Consider the following 14,266-nt stretch of genomic DNA (forward strand, 5'->3'; position numbering starts at 1 on the left):
CCTTGGGGATAATCACAAGCTTTATCTTCATCTTCATTTGTACCTTGACTATTCCTGTACTGTTTATTCAAGAAAAGTATTGAGTACAGATGGTTTTTATGCACCTCAATAGAGCACTGCACCATCAGTTGTTGCAGGCCTGCCAGGACTGGTTCTGATTTAATCGCCCACTCCATTAACCCTCACTATCGCCGTGTGGCAGCCTAAGGAAGCACTTTCTTCAATCGCTTTTGCATTCCGTGTCCATCACTAGGAGCCAACTCTCACCACATATTGTGAGGTAAGTGTGTGCCCTGAAAGCATAAAGCCTCTTCCTTAGGTATTCTTTCATCTTGGTCCTGGAAAAGCCTGCTTATTGAAACTAAACTTCCAAGTTACTTCTTTAAGAAACAAGAATGCATTTAATAGCTTGGTCTATTTTCATACTGAATCACTTATGCTAAAAAAAAATTGATACTGCTTTATTTCCTATTTTTTAATTACAGCTTGGACACCCAGATATGAAAGTAGCCTGTGCATTAAAGTGCTGGGCTGGGTTTTTCCTCCTGTTTACAGTTTTCTAAACTACCAGGCAGAAACTGAAATATTGAAAATATAAACCAACAACATCATTGACTTTTATCTTAAAAGTCATGTAAAAGTTGTACAGTATAAAGTCACACAATGGCTAATGTATGGCTAAAGTCAAGCATGCCTAATATAAATTTTGTAATAACTGTTATAAATTAAAACCACTTTGTGTTTAAAACTATTTGGTAGTTGTAGAAATAATTCCTAATAACTGAAGAAACAACACTCATAACAATTTAAAAAGTAACTTCCTATTATTATTCTGAGAGTTTATTTCATATAAGTGATTTTTTCTCTGCTTTTCCAGTTCCACAATTAGACTTCCAGTTTTCCAAATCCCAAGGCACTCATATTTTGACTGTGTACCCTAGACCACTGAGTCCAGGGACTTGTGACTAGAAGAGTGGGAGTGGTACCATAGCAGTATTTGTTAGGCACCCTCCAAATGCCTCCATCTCTTTTCTGTAACTCTGGTACTCCTACTCTTCTGGAAAGGGTCCTTCAGTGCTCTCTGAGTATCACAACACTCATATATGACTGGCTCATGCTTTTCAAGTATAGGCTGGATGTTAGGAGGAATCTCTTCACAGAGAGAGTGATTTGCCATTGGAATGGGCTGCCCAGGGAGGTGGTGGAGGCACTGTCCCTGGAGGTGTTCAAGAAAAGACTAGAGGGGCCACTTGGTGCCATGGTCTAGTTGACTGGATAGGACTGGGTGCTAGGTTGGACTGGATGATGTTGGAGGTCTCTTCCAACCTGGTTGATTCTATGATTCATCATCATCCTGTGCTTCCCCAAATCCTACACCACGTAAAAGTGAAAGGAAGAGTAACCACTGTGTAGGCCTCTCCTTAACCTGAAAGGTTCCTGGTAGTTATCAGTGTAATCTCCTTTTACACTATCTTAATTTTTCTTACGTGGACTTGCATATAAAAATAGAAATATGTCATAAAGACATCATTAACCCCAGCACCAGCTCTTCTCCTATATAATGAGTTTTTATTCATTAACACATGATTACTTCTTTCAGTTTAGAAACTAAAAAAAATGTGACTCAAAGAATAACTCAATGCCAGGAGCAAAAACTAAAATTATCCTTCCATCAGCTTCCTGTATTTTGAGAAAAATAAACAAGCAAATAAACAAACTGAAACATTCTGACTATAAAATACATAATGGCATGTAAAGAGAGAGTGATTTCCCATTGGAATGGGCTGCCCAGGGAGGTGGTGAAGTCACCATCCCTGGAGGTGTTCAAGAAAAGCCTGGCTGAGGCACTCAGTGCCATGGTCTAGTTGACTGGATAGGGCTGGGTGCTAGGTTGGACTGGATGATCTTGGAGCTCTCTTCCAACCTGGTTGATTCTATGATTCTGAATATAGCAATGAAAGTTCCAAACTCCACAGGAGTTTTTAAAGCACTCACTGAAAAACAACAGTACTGAAAAAGCTGGACCTTCAGTTGTACTGTGCAATGTTATTTCAAGGTGATGGGTGCGATGCAGTGCTCACCTCCGTGGCTCAGAGTGAAGTGAAAAAAGGAGGTCATTGCAGTCAGCAGTAAAGAAAAGCTTTTGTTTGCACATTGCTGTTTTGTCATTATAACTGCACCTTCAAAGGGAAGTGTAATGAAAAGCCGAAGAAAACTGTGCTCTGCCATTAGCTGTGGAATCTTTTTGGCAGGACAGACACAGTGCTGATAAAGACCTGTTACACTCCCCAATGCACAGAGTTGCATGTGTCACTGATTTCTCATTGCAATGAAATCTCAACCCTACCCAAGTTAGATTTGTCACAGATGCAATTATAGCTGCAATCATCTCCTCGGTGTTCTTGACTATCTTCGGAGAAAACAATCAGCTGCTTCTTGCCAAGTCAAACAAGTAAGAAACTTTACAGCAGATTTCTCTCTTGTGGTCTCATGGGAAGCGGTTTTGTCTATCTGACTTCCAGCAAGGACTGCAATCGAGATCTGAAGTACTTCAGGTTTGGTGAAAGACTGAAGCAGGACGAAGAGAGCTATAGATTAAGTTCCTCTCCTGTAAGTGGACACTTTTGCTGTCTGCAGATGTCGTTCTGGCAGTGGTGGTGTATTCCTGCCCAAGTAACATCTGAAATAGCTGTGAAAAGGGCCCAGCAGCTCCATTAAGACAGAATAATACTTGCACTGTGCATCTCATGCCCACGTCCTCCCCATGACACAAACCTGCCAAGATCTGCTTTAGAATTGTTTGTTTCTGCAAAGGCTTTTCTAAGTGGGGAATGGGCTTTACTACCTTACTTTGGAAAGATACCCACTCGAACCTTTTAAGGGATGTCTAGGGTAGCATGTGAACTGGAGTAACGCAGGGAGACCAGCGAAGCTCCCGCTGTAGCACTGCGATGGAAGTCGTGCTGCCGCTGGACCTTTAGTGTGCCCTTCACTTCATTTCTCCCACTGGTTCATTGAGCACCGCAGCCTGACCGATGCCGGATGTGAGCGCTGAGGACTTCATCTCCCGGCAGGCCGGGCGGGGCCGGGGCGCGCATGCCTGCCCCGCCACAGCGCCCGGCGCTCACGCCTCCGCCTGCTCCGCCACAGCGCCCGGCGCTCACGCCCCCTTCTCCCCGGCCGGGGCGCGCATGCCTGCCCCGCCACAGCGCCCGGCGCTCACGCCCCCTTCTCCCCGGCCGGGGCGCGCATGCCTGCCCCGCCACAGCGCCCGGCGCTCACGCCCCCTTCTCCCCGGCCGGGGCGCGCATGCCTGCCCCGCCACAGCGCCCGGCGCTCACGCCCCCTTCTCCCCGGCCGGGCTGCGCGCGGCGGAGCAGCGGTAACACCATGGAGGCCGTGCCACAGCCCCGGCCCTGGCTCCGGCCCGGCGAGGCCGAGGCCGCCGCCGCTCCACTGCTGCCGCCGCCACCCCCGGAGCAAGAGCGGAAGCTGGAGCAGGAAAAGCTCTCGGGGGTGGTGAAGAGCGTCCACCGGCGGCTGCGCAAGAAGTACCGGGAAGGTAACCACGGGGGAGGGGGCCGCCCCTTCCACGCCGCCCAGACTGGGTCACCCGGCTCCCATCACCGTGGGAGCCCGGGCGGGCTGGGAAGAGGACCGGGGGGTCTGGGTAGTGTCTGACGCGAGCCCTTGTGCCGTGGCGGGAGGAGGGGGTGGGGGCCGCCCCCGTGGGGGGCTCCCTGCGGATCGGGGGGCTCCCCGCGGCCGGGCGCGACGGGACGACCCTGTCCCCCCAGCCGCTGCCAGAGCGGCTCGGGCCGGCTGGACCGCAGACCGCTGCCGAAGGGGGTGTGTCGGAGGGGGTGGCCGGGAGCAGGTCCGGGCTTGCTTCCTACTCCTCCCCAGGCGACCCGGGGCGCCGAAGCCCCGCCGAGGAACCCCGGTCAGGTCTGCCGATGTCTTGCTGCTTTCCGCCGTCTCTTGGCAGCGGAGACCCCTTCCTGGCTCGGAAGGGCTCACGGCACATCTCCAGGAGGTTTCCCCATGGGATGTAGGAGAAGAGGATTGAGTGAACAAATAATGGTGCGAGATGAAAATGTGCACTTTTCTAAAGGTGCGCAGCAGCTGTATATTGACGTGAGGTCGTGTGGCCCTGCCTTACCGCTCTTTGTGACATTTAAGAGCTCATAGCTGCAGCGAGGCCTTTCCCCATAAGCAGCTTGCAATTCATAAGGCAGTGTTTTCCAACCGGGGAATCTACAGGAGTGGAGGGGACAGTAGCACATGAATAACAGGAGAGCTCGAATGGTGATCTGGAGAAGCCCGGGCTTTGTGAACTGTTTGTGCCTCCTGCCTTTCGTCTATGGAGGGATAGTTAAGGCTGGACCACTAAGCAAAAGAGGGAAAAGCTCTAAGTCCCTGAAAAATCTACTTTGTCATAAGTTTTAAGACCCTTATGCAAAGTTCTTATGGGTGGCATTGGAATGCTCAAAACCTCCCAGAATGCTTTCAGGTAAGTGTCAGAGCTGAGATTTGTTTGCTGAAATGCGTAACCTAGTTAGGGTGGTTATAATGATCTCTTCAGTCTTGTTTATGCACAGCTTACCAAAAAAAATCATCCATTCATTCTTTTAGTAAGTCCTCAGCTCGCTGTTGAGGTGGTGGTCACCTCAAGAAGGACACTTACAGAATGAGAACCCTTTCTATTGTAGGCACTAGTTCTCTCCCTTCTATATCTGTGACACTTCTGTTAAAATAACATAGTTGTTCTGCTTTTTGGACTTAAGAAATCTCCACAGGAGCCTGCCCATGGAATTTGGACACAGAAATCTAGCTATGTAGACAGTGATCAAAAGCCACTGTTTATTTTGGCCTTGGTGAGCCAAAACTGGAGGGAAGATCTCCCATGTTCTCCTGATATTTTGATGAAGGGACATTTGAGGAGTTCATATTTCTCTGTTATTTCAGAGTGCCTGTGGATTAGGACAGACAAACACTGACACTTTGAACTTGAAAAAAAGCAAGCAATCTCTAACAACTAAGGATTGTTCATAGGAGTGCCTAAATTACATGGAAGTCTGCGTAAGCCTAATTCTTAGCAAAGAGCAAGTTAGTATGCAAGGGTAAGATGTAGTTTATCTTTTAGTTCAATGTATTTAGTTAAGCAAAAGAACAAATAGTACTCTTAGCTTACTTTGCAAGTCCTGTAAATCATGTGTTAGTGAAAAATTTACAGTGATTTTTCTAGCCACTCTAAATGAGCAGCATTGTGTGTATTTTTATGGAGTGAGTTAAAACTCAAATATTAGTCACAGTCTGCAGCAATGTGAACTCCACCCGTTGTCTACTCATCCAATAGTAGGTGGTCTTTACAAGTTGCTAGCGATTAGTAGTCTATGATTCAGTGAATCAGGTTGTTTCAGCTACAGAATTGTATTCTTGTAGCATTTTCCCCCCACATTTCTCTATGCTTATAAAAGCAGGCTTGAGAATCTCCTTTCTAAGTGCCTTTAATGTCATTCTGAAGTTGTAATACTAGCATGTGATTGACCTCTGGAGGATCTTGAGATTTTTGTTTTCTAATACTCTGAGACTGACAAGTACATTACCCTAATGAAGTCAAAATTGAGAGTTTGCTAAAGAGAAGCATGAAAGCAACAAATTGTCTGCAATTTCTCAGTACAAATTGAATAACGAGGGTATGAAAAAACAAAGGTGAACGATGTGTCTTATGCTTATATGCTAACAGCTTATACAGGGATAGCCTCTTCTCTCTGTAGTGCAGTGCACTTGCCTCTGCATGGAACATAAACATAGCTACCTGTATTATTCCAGAGTCTTGCATTCTCTGGTTGTGTGTTTTCTGTTTGGTGTTTGTTTGTGGTTTTCTTTGTTTGGGAGTTTTGGTTGGTTGGTTGGTGGGATTTTTTTCTTTACTGTGCTTCAGGTTTTCTAGAATTCTATGAAGCAAGTTTCAATTTTGTCTAAACGAGCAAGCAGTACTAGAATCATAGAATCAACCAGGTTGGAAGAGACCTCCAAGATCAGCCAGTCCAACCTAGCACCCAGCCTTAGCCAGTCAACTAGACCATGGCACTAAGTGCCTCATCCAGGCTTTTCTTGAACACCTCCAGGGACTGTGCCTCCACCACCTCCCCAGGCAGCCCATTCCAATGGCAAATCACTCCCTCTGTGAAGAACTTCCTCCTAACATCCAGCCCAGACTTTCCCTGGCAGAACTTGAAACTGTGTCCCCTTGTTCTGTTGCTGGTTGCCTGGGAGAAGAGGCCACCCCCCACCTGGCTACCATGTCCCTTCAGGTAGTTGTAGACAGCAATGAGGTCCCCCCTGAGCCTCCTCTTCTCCAGGCTAAACAACCCCAGCTCTCTCAGTCTCTCCTCATAGGGTTTATGTTCCAGGCCCCTCACCAGCTTTGTTGCCCTTGTGTATTAACTTTGGTAGAGGAAAAAGCATGTTCAGTATCCTTCTGAAAGCTATACAATTACGTTGCACAGGGTGCATAAGTAAGAAAAGCCTTTGGTAATACAATCTTAAGTTACTGTCTTCTGTTAGAAGTGTTGAAGGGAAAGAGATGCTTCTTTGAGACACTGAGGTGTTTGTTGATAGAAGTTATACAGGCTTGATTTTAATAATCTGATTTGTTTGAGAATTATTTGCCTTGCTGATGTTAGCAAGCCTTGAGTTTCAATGAGCAATTGTGAAAGGCAAGCCAGTGTATTTATTATCTGCCTTGCTTATGACTGGTGCATGTGGTATCATTTTGTTTCATTTCCCACAATAGTTCCCCTCTTTTCTGATGATGAGCCGGTGCAGAAGTGACAATATGCTTCTAAAGTGTAAGCTCACGTGTTTCTGAAGAAGTTGCATACTTGTCAAAGTGCAAAACCTGTATTTCTTAACTAAAGATGCTTCACAACAATTTTTCTGCAGTTTATTCAGTTTTGTGACATCTAAAGAGATTGATGCTCGTTTTTGTTGTTATTTGGTTGTGTTTAACTTAGTGAAAAATTGTAACTGAGCTGAATCTTGGGTTTTTGGTTTTTTTTCAATTTTAATCCTTCATTTGTTGAACCACTTTTGATTGTAAATATGGTGGATGGATTTTGTACATACTTCTGTACTGTGGCTCATGTCATAGTCCCAGAGCATACCGATGCACTTATTATAAGCATCTTCCATGTTCGATATGGTACAGCTTAAACTCTTTAAAGTTTGCATCAAGTCCTAGAGTCATTAAGGTTGGAAAAGACCTTTAAGATCAAGTCCAACTGTAACCAAATACCATGACCACTAAACTATATTCTGAAGTGCCACATCTACGTGGTTCTTGAACACCTCCAGTGATGGCAACTCCACCATCACCCTGGACAGCCTGTTCCAATGCCTCACCACTCTTTCAGTAGAGAAATTTTTCCTAACAGCTAATCTAAACCTCCTCTGGCACAACTTAAGTCCATTCTTGTTCTAGCGCTAGCTACCTAAGAGACCAACACCAGCCTCACTACAACCTCCTTTCAGGTAGTTGTAGAGAGAAATAAAATCTCCCCTTAGCCTTCTCTTCTAGTCTAAAACATCCCCCATTCCCTTAGTCACCCCTTGTACAACGTGCCCTCCAAACCCTTCACCAGCCTTGCTGCTTTACTCTGCACACCCTCCAGGATGTCAGTGTCTTTCTTGTACTGTGGCACCCAAAACTGAACACAGTAATCAACCTGGGCCTCACCAGGGCTTAGTACAGGAACACAATCATTTCCCTGCCCCTGATGGATACTCCAGGATGCCATTGGCCTTGACCACCTGGGCACATTGCTGGCTCATGTTCAACCGCCTGTCCACCAACACCCCTAGATCCTTTTCCACTGGGCTGCTTTCCAGCCACTTGTTTCCCAAGCCTGTACTGAAGTGCTTTTGTTTTGTTCAACAACTTTTACACTTTTACTCTGTGACAAGTACTTACCTTTTCCTGTGTTTGGGATATTGCTAATCTAGTATGACTTTCTAGTGGGAATATATCTGTTTTTTTTCTCCTTTTTCATCTCATTTTTGTTTCATACTCTCTTTCCTTTCTTTCCCTTACACCCTCTCCATTAATTATTAAATAGAGAAGAGAAGCATGTACTCATTTGGTGTTTTGCAATTGTAGAATACTTCTTTTTTTCCACTGTGCATTATATGGTAATTTATATGCCATGTATTTTTAAATGGTTTAAAGAAGTTTAACAAATTTTGGGCTTTCTAGTGCAGGGGGAAAAGAAATATATATGTATTTTAATCAAGGTGATTGGTTCTTGTCCACACTGACTTAAGATGTCAATCAAATTAGCTAATCATGAAGAATTTGTTTCAGGCTACTTTCAGACAGCAATACAGCTAGAGAAAACTTGTCTAGTGGTTCCTAAAAATACATAGAACTTTTTGGATTAGCCTGTACGCTTCATCTTCCTTAAGAAAACATTTTAAAGTGAGAACAAAGCACAATGAGCTGTAATATGTTCACTTAGGAGTGTAACTCATTAGCATAAGACTCAGTTTTTACTTTAGTTTTACTTCTGTTTCTGTCCAAATGAATTAGTTTAATCTTGAGTACTTTACACACTAGGATAAAAGCCAAAAGCTGAAGTAGCTCTCAAGTGCTCAGTTATTCACTTAGGAGAAACTTCAGGTTCCTACATGTTTGAAAAAAACACTTAAACCCCTGATTTCAGTACTTCTTTTATGAGATTTTAATTTCTTCTACTAGCCTGTTACACTACTGATATAGAGGAAACCCCAGCCTGTGATTTAGTTTCTTGCTCATGGTTCTGTTTCCTGGTACCATAGGAGACTTTTTCTCCATGCATCTTTCAGGCATGTGCAGCCATGTGCTGCAGCAAATTGAATCAGTTGTATATATGCATGTATGTGTCATATATTGCATGGATGCTGATATCTGTCAGGCCTGAGAGGCTTGTAAAAGCAGATTTAGTGTTTTGTAGGAAGAACTTGATCTATTGAACATCTGCTATGCGAACATCTGCTGTGCGATTATTTGTTTCTTTCCAGTTGCTTGTAGCAGCCAAGTAGGTTTAATTTTTACTGTGATAAAAATCCCTACCCTAGATGCAGAGACAGCTTTTATCTCTGAGTTCTATATTACCTTTGTATAATTATGCAGAGCTGTATTTATCAAGTAAACATTTTCTGTGCAGTACAACCACGGTTTTGTATGTGATCTGAAAAGTTGATTTACAGTACTCTCTATTTCTCCTTGCAAATCCTGTATTGAGTGCATGTGGAAAAAAATTGCTGAGGTGTCTGTGAAAGTATTTTATGAATTTTTTTGCTGTGTGTGCAGTAAAACATTTCACTTCTTCTGTACACTGGTTAAGGCTGCTCAGACTTAGAATCACTCAGAACTGGTATTTGTCCTGGTATTAGTTACTATATCACAGAAGCTTGTAGAAACATTTTTAGGTGGTACTTTGATTCCTTAAAAGAAGGATTTATTGAGACTTAAGTGCAATTAATAATGAAATATTTATTAAGAGTTTTTTTCCAAATCTGGAAAATTAGAATTTACAGGACCCTATTTGACAATAAGTAGTAGTAGCCTGAGGAGGTGAGTGGTTTAGACTTTCATGTACAAAGTTGTTCTGAAGTCAGTTGCTGTATGATCTCTTCCTCTCTCGTGTTTTTCATTTAAAACCTTGAGAGAGATTAAGTTCTTCCTGATGTAAAACAGGAAGTGTTTTGAAATACTGACAGTTTTCACAGGACAAGAAAACTTTGCCACTGAGCTCTATGCAGAAAGTTAGCAGTTACTCCTTTTTGTTAAATATAAGTGGCTTACTGTCAAAATAAACTTGAGTTTTCAAAATCTGCACTTGTTTATTTGCACTTGCATGAGTTTCTGGGAAGAGGGAGATGTTTTGTAACTGTTACATTTTGAAGCATCAAAATTGGTGCTATTTTATGATATGAACATTAAGACAGGATTGCCCTTACAATTTGCACACCACAGTTTTGTAGGGAAACCTTCTTTAGAAATCCCATAATATTTTACAGCTTGGGGGGTTTATTCATTGCTACCAGGACTTTGGCAAGGACGATGGTGTTATTGTTACAGGATAAACATAATGTTCCTCATCTGCTTCTGATTTTTGCTCCTGCATTTGAATAAATGTACCAAAATCAGTAATTTTTGTTACTCTGTGCATCTCTGCAGTGGTGTCATTAGAGTGCAGCACATAGCTCATCCTGGAAAGCCAGGTTTAGGTTAGAGGAGATGAGGGATGATCTTTTCCAATGGAGTAGGTACAACACCCAGAGGCGATAATTGCTTAAACTATCCAAAATACACTACCTAGTGTTTGTGTGACAGCCATTAGAAATTTATAGCAAGTCAGAGACATATCTCACTCTTTAAAATTATACCAGCCGTAGATGTGGATTAATTGTGTCATGGGGAGTTGTTTTGTATAAACAGGTACATAGGAAGTTTACCTTACAAGTCAGTTGTAAAAATCCACATTTGATCAAATAAATCCTTTCTATATGAATAGAAGGGAGAAACACTGAGAGAAAATTAAATTCTTGCACTTAAAAAAAAATATTGTGGAGTATTTCAAATAAATCCTAAGAATTGTAAAGCAAACGCTAGTCAGACAAGAAAAAAATTGCTTGAACTTAGCCTGAACTGAGGTTTGTGTTCTGTATTTAGGCAGACAAAAATACTGTTCTTTAGTAAGACAGATGTTCATTAAGTTTATCCTGTATACACTAAAATTGTAAATAGCATATTATCAGCTGATATTCCTCATGTAATTAATTTTGTTAATCATTGACACATTGTCCAGAGATTAAGTAGTACAGCTACATTTCAACTGACATTCATTATTAATGATGAAATTTAGTAACAGGAGCTTGGTTTCAGCTTTATCCTAGTGAACAGCATAGGGCTGTTTCTCCCATTTACTGTTTAAAATGTTGTAGAAGCTAGTTCACTATTTCTAGGAAGTAAGAGGCAGTCTTAAGAGACTAAAAATGAGGTGGAGGTTTGTTTTTTTTTCTGATTCTGCAGTGCATTGCCATCAACAACAAAGAAGACTCAAAGATCTTGCTAGGTGTTACTATGGCAATCATCCTGTCACCTGAAGTTATCCAACATTGTCATGGACACTTGTTAATTGTAGGGATAGGTTTGTTTTTTATGATGAATTTTTAAGGAACTTTATTCATTACTACTGTACAAACATGAAGATGTCACTTAGGCTTCTGTCTTTCATTGTCAGTCAATGTATTGAGCCTATTTTCTCCTGAACCAGAGCCATAAAAGGTGTACATAGGAAAGCAGTACACTATTAAATAGAAACACTGAAAGGACGGGGATTGAATTTGCTTTTTACGTTATCAGTTTATCTCAGCATGTAGGTATAGAATCATAGAATCAACCAGGTTGGAAGAGACCTCCAAGATCATCCAGTCCAACCTAGCACCCAGCCTTATCCAGTCAACTAGACCATGGCACTAAGTGCCTCAGCCAGGCTTTTCTTGAAGACCCCCAGGGACGGTGCCTCCACCACCTCCCTGGGCAGCCCATTCCAATGCCAATCACTCTCTCTGTGAAGAACTTCCTCCTAACATCCAGCCTATACTTTCCCCGACACAACTTGAGACTGTGTCCCCTTGTTCTATTGCTGGTTGCCTGGGAGAAGAGGCCACCCCCCACCTGGCTACAGGTAGTCGAGACTTGGAACCCTTAAACTGTTGTTTGGTTTTGGTTGGTGGGTTGGTTTGGTTTTTCAATTACAGCTACTTAGAATTCAGCAAATTGTCAAGGAAATGACTGTTCTAATTCCAGTTTTCCTCAAGTGTTTAAAAAACTGTTTCTCTTGGGGGGAACTGTTGATTAAGATCTAAACCCCTATTGCATCTACTTGCAGCTCAAGTACATGGTGTCAGTTAAATGTTGGGTTGTGAGATCTTGTTCAGAGATGGACGACATATTTTGTACTTGGTTTTAAGATTGTCAGAGATGACTGCACTATCCTTAAGCACCAGTAGGATCAAGGAAAGTAACAATTGCAAAACTTGTCTGATAGTGCTTTTAATTCCATATGACTTAAGTATTTTATTGCTTGATTGAATGACTGAAATCAGTTGCTCAGGGTTCTGTCCCATTCTGAAATTAAAATTATTGCCTATAGCAAAACTGAGCCATTTCTTTCATATACGTTGCTGTGCTTTGTTTAATATACCAATTGGTATGATCTGTTGGAATTTGAAGAATAAGTGTCTCAGGAACATACCTTAAATGACAGTTCCATGTAATACTCTGCAAAGAATTTATTTTTTTAAAGGTGAGAGGTAGAAGCAAGCTGGGTTTTTTTGTTCTTAAAAATTGGCTGCCTGAAAAAAAGAGCTACAGTGTGGGATTGTGCCACCAGGATGGGTAAAGTTTGTCTTATCATGCCATGCTGGAGGCCTTTGATGAGATCTTGTAAATAAATGTGAAATGAGAGGAGCTCTTACTCAGCCTGTATGTTTCTTTCAGTTTTCAGTTGTTGAAACTTAGAGCTAAGTTTAAGTCTGCATTACTGTTACCTACAATTAAAACTATATTGTAATTAGGATCACTTAAAAATTAACTTCTACATGTCTGATCTGTTCTTTCTGTGACAGAATTCAGCAACTTCTGATCACTCTCTGGTTTAGTTTGGGATTTGATTTGGCTATTCTGTGAGCAGTGTTAATGTGGGTGGAAACTATTTAGAGAAATTAGCCCATTCTAGACAAATACAATTGAGTTTTTGTCGCTGCATTATAAAGACCCTGCACGTTGCTCAGTCCTTTGTTCTCTGACAGAATTGGTAACAAGAGGTGAGCTTTGCACTTTTTCACTTTTAAAGAAATGGTTAGTCTACAAGGTGAAGTGTAGATTGTTTTCTGGACAGTTACACGCAGAAAAGAGCAAACATCAGATATTTTAAAAATAAGTCACCAGAAATTGTTCCATATTTACATTCTGTCTGTCACTCATGATTTTGTGGAGGTCTGTCACCTGCTTTCATCTGTCTCTTCCTTTCCTCTATTTAGGTGTTTCTCATACAGAAGCTGAGCTGTATCTGTCCCATGTTACCGTTTTCTGTATCACCAGACCTGCTGTATTGGTAGATGAAAACAAACCACAAGTACCAGAAATTATTTGATACAGAATTCTTTGTGACAAATGTTTCACTTTTGTTCTGCATGTCTTTTTCTAATAGCCTGTATCTTTCAGTTTTATTTTCATGTCAGCTCAGTGCCAAAAAGCAGTTACTGTCGTAGGCAGCTCTGTTGCAACCCTAAGTTCATATCCCAGACTGCTGTTAATCATCTGCATGTCTGTTGCTACATATCTAAATTTAAAATCCCTTATCTGTAGACTCTTTTGACCCTCATCTGACTTTCAGAGAGGTGCAAATCTGTGCTTTGTTTAGAAGGAAACAGGACTTGCTATGTGAGCAGAATGCATCACTACTTTGCTATGAGAAAGGACTGGCTAGTTAAGAATATCTGATCTTTGCATATTTTTCTCTTCCTCATCTGTTTTGTTTCATAAGTTTTAAGGAAATGTGGTATTTGGAAATAGAATAATTGCTTAAGAATAAACAAAATGAAGTAACTAAAGAAACAACAATATTAAGCTTGGTGTTTTGTATTTATGAGATTTCTCCTCAGTGTTCACTCCTTTACTTTTTTTCCTTTGTAATGATCTGTGTATTCCTTAAACAAAACTTGAGCAACTGCGTATTTCACAGTTGTCTGGAGCATGCAGTAAGATTCAGAGGACTGTGACAGGCAACTTTGAAACTTTATCTAATTTGCTTTGGAATTAATTTGCTATTGGAAATACACTTTGATCTGAGCTGATGCTTTCTGGCTTGGGTCCATATAAGTTTGCCGCTTGGACACCAGAAACAGCGATTTGTGAGAGTTGTGTTTGTTTTGCCTTTGCTGGTAGGTCACTGTCTATACCATTTGTTGTTCTTTCATCAGTAGAATGTTTTCTGTTCCACATCAGTAGAGTACTTTTTGTCCCATATGACTGTCTCTACGTAAGAATCTCCTGAATGCTCTGGAAAAGTGATGTACAGGTTTTAGCACAATCCCCTGTGGGGTCCCACCTGCAACCAGAGTGTTCCTCTGCTTAGTGGTTGATTGGCAACTGTAGTAGTCTCTTTTCATATGAAGCACATCTCTTAAAAACTTGTATTATTTAGGAAAT

At 41.9% G+C, this 14,266-nt stretch overlaps 1 protein-coding gene across 1 annotated transcript in view; it reads left to right on the forward strand.

The window, feature by feature from the left end:
- The first annotated feature begins 3,140 nt into the window (after positions 1–3,140).
- BMT2 (base methyltransferase of 25S rRNA 2 homolog) overlaps positions 3,141–14,266 on the forward strand; it is a 36,263-nt gene continuing 25,137 nt past the window's right edge. The window contains exon 1 of the mRNA XM_064142110.1: positions 3,141–3,562. Coding sequence (XP_063998180.1) covers positions 3,310–3,562 — 253 coding nt within the window. The 5' untranslated portion in view covers positions 3,141–3,309. The remainder of the gene's footprint in view (positions 3,563–14,266) is intronic.

Source organism: Pogoniulus pusillus, chromosome 4 (assembly GCF_015220805.1).
Source record: "Pogoniulus pusillus isolate bPogPus1 chromosome 4, bPogPus1.pri, whole genome shotgun sequence".
In the NCBI taxonomy this organism is placed as follows: Eukaryota; Metazoa; Chordata; class Aves; order Piciformes; family Lybiidae; genus Pogoniulus; species Pogoniulus pusillus.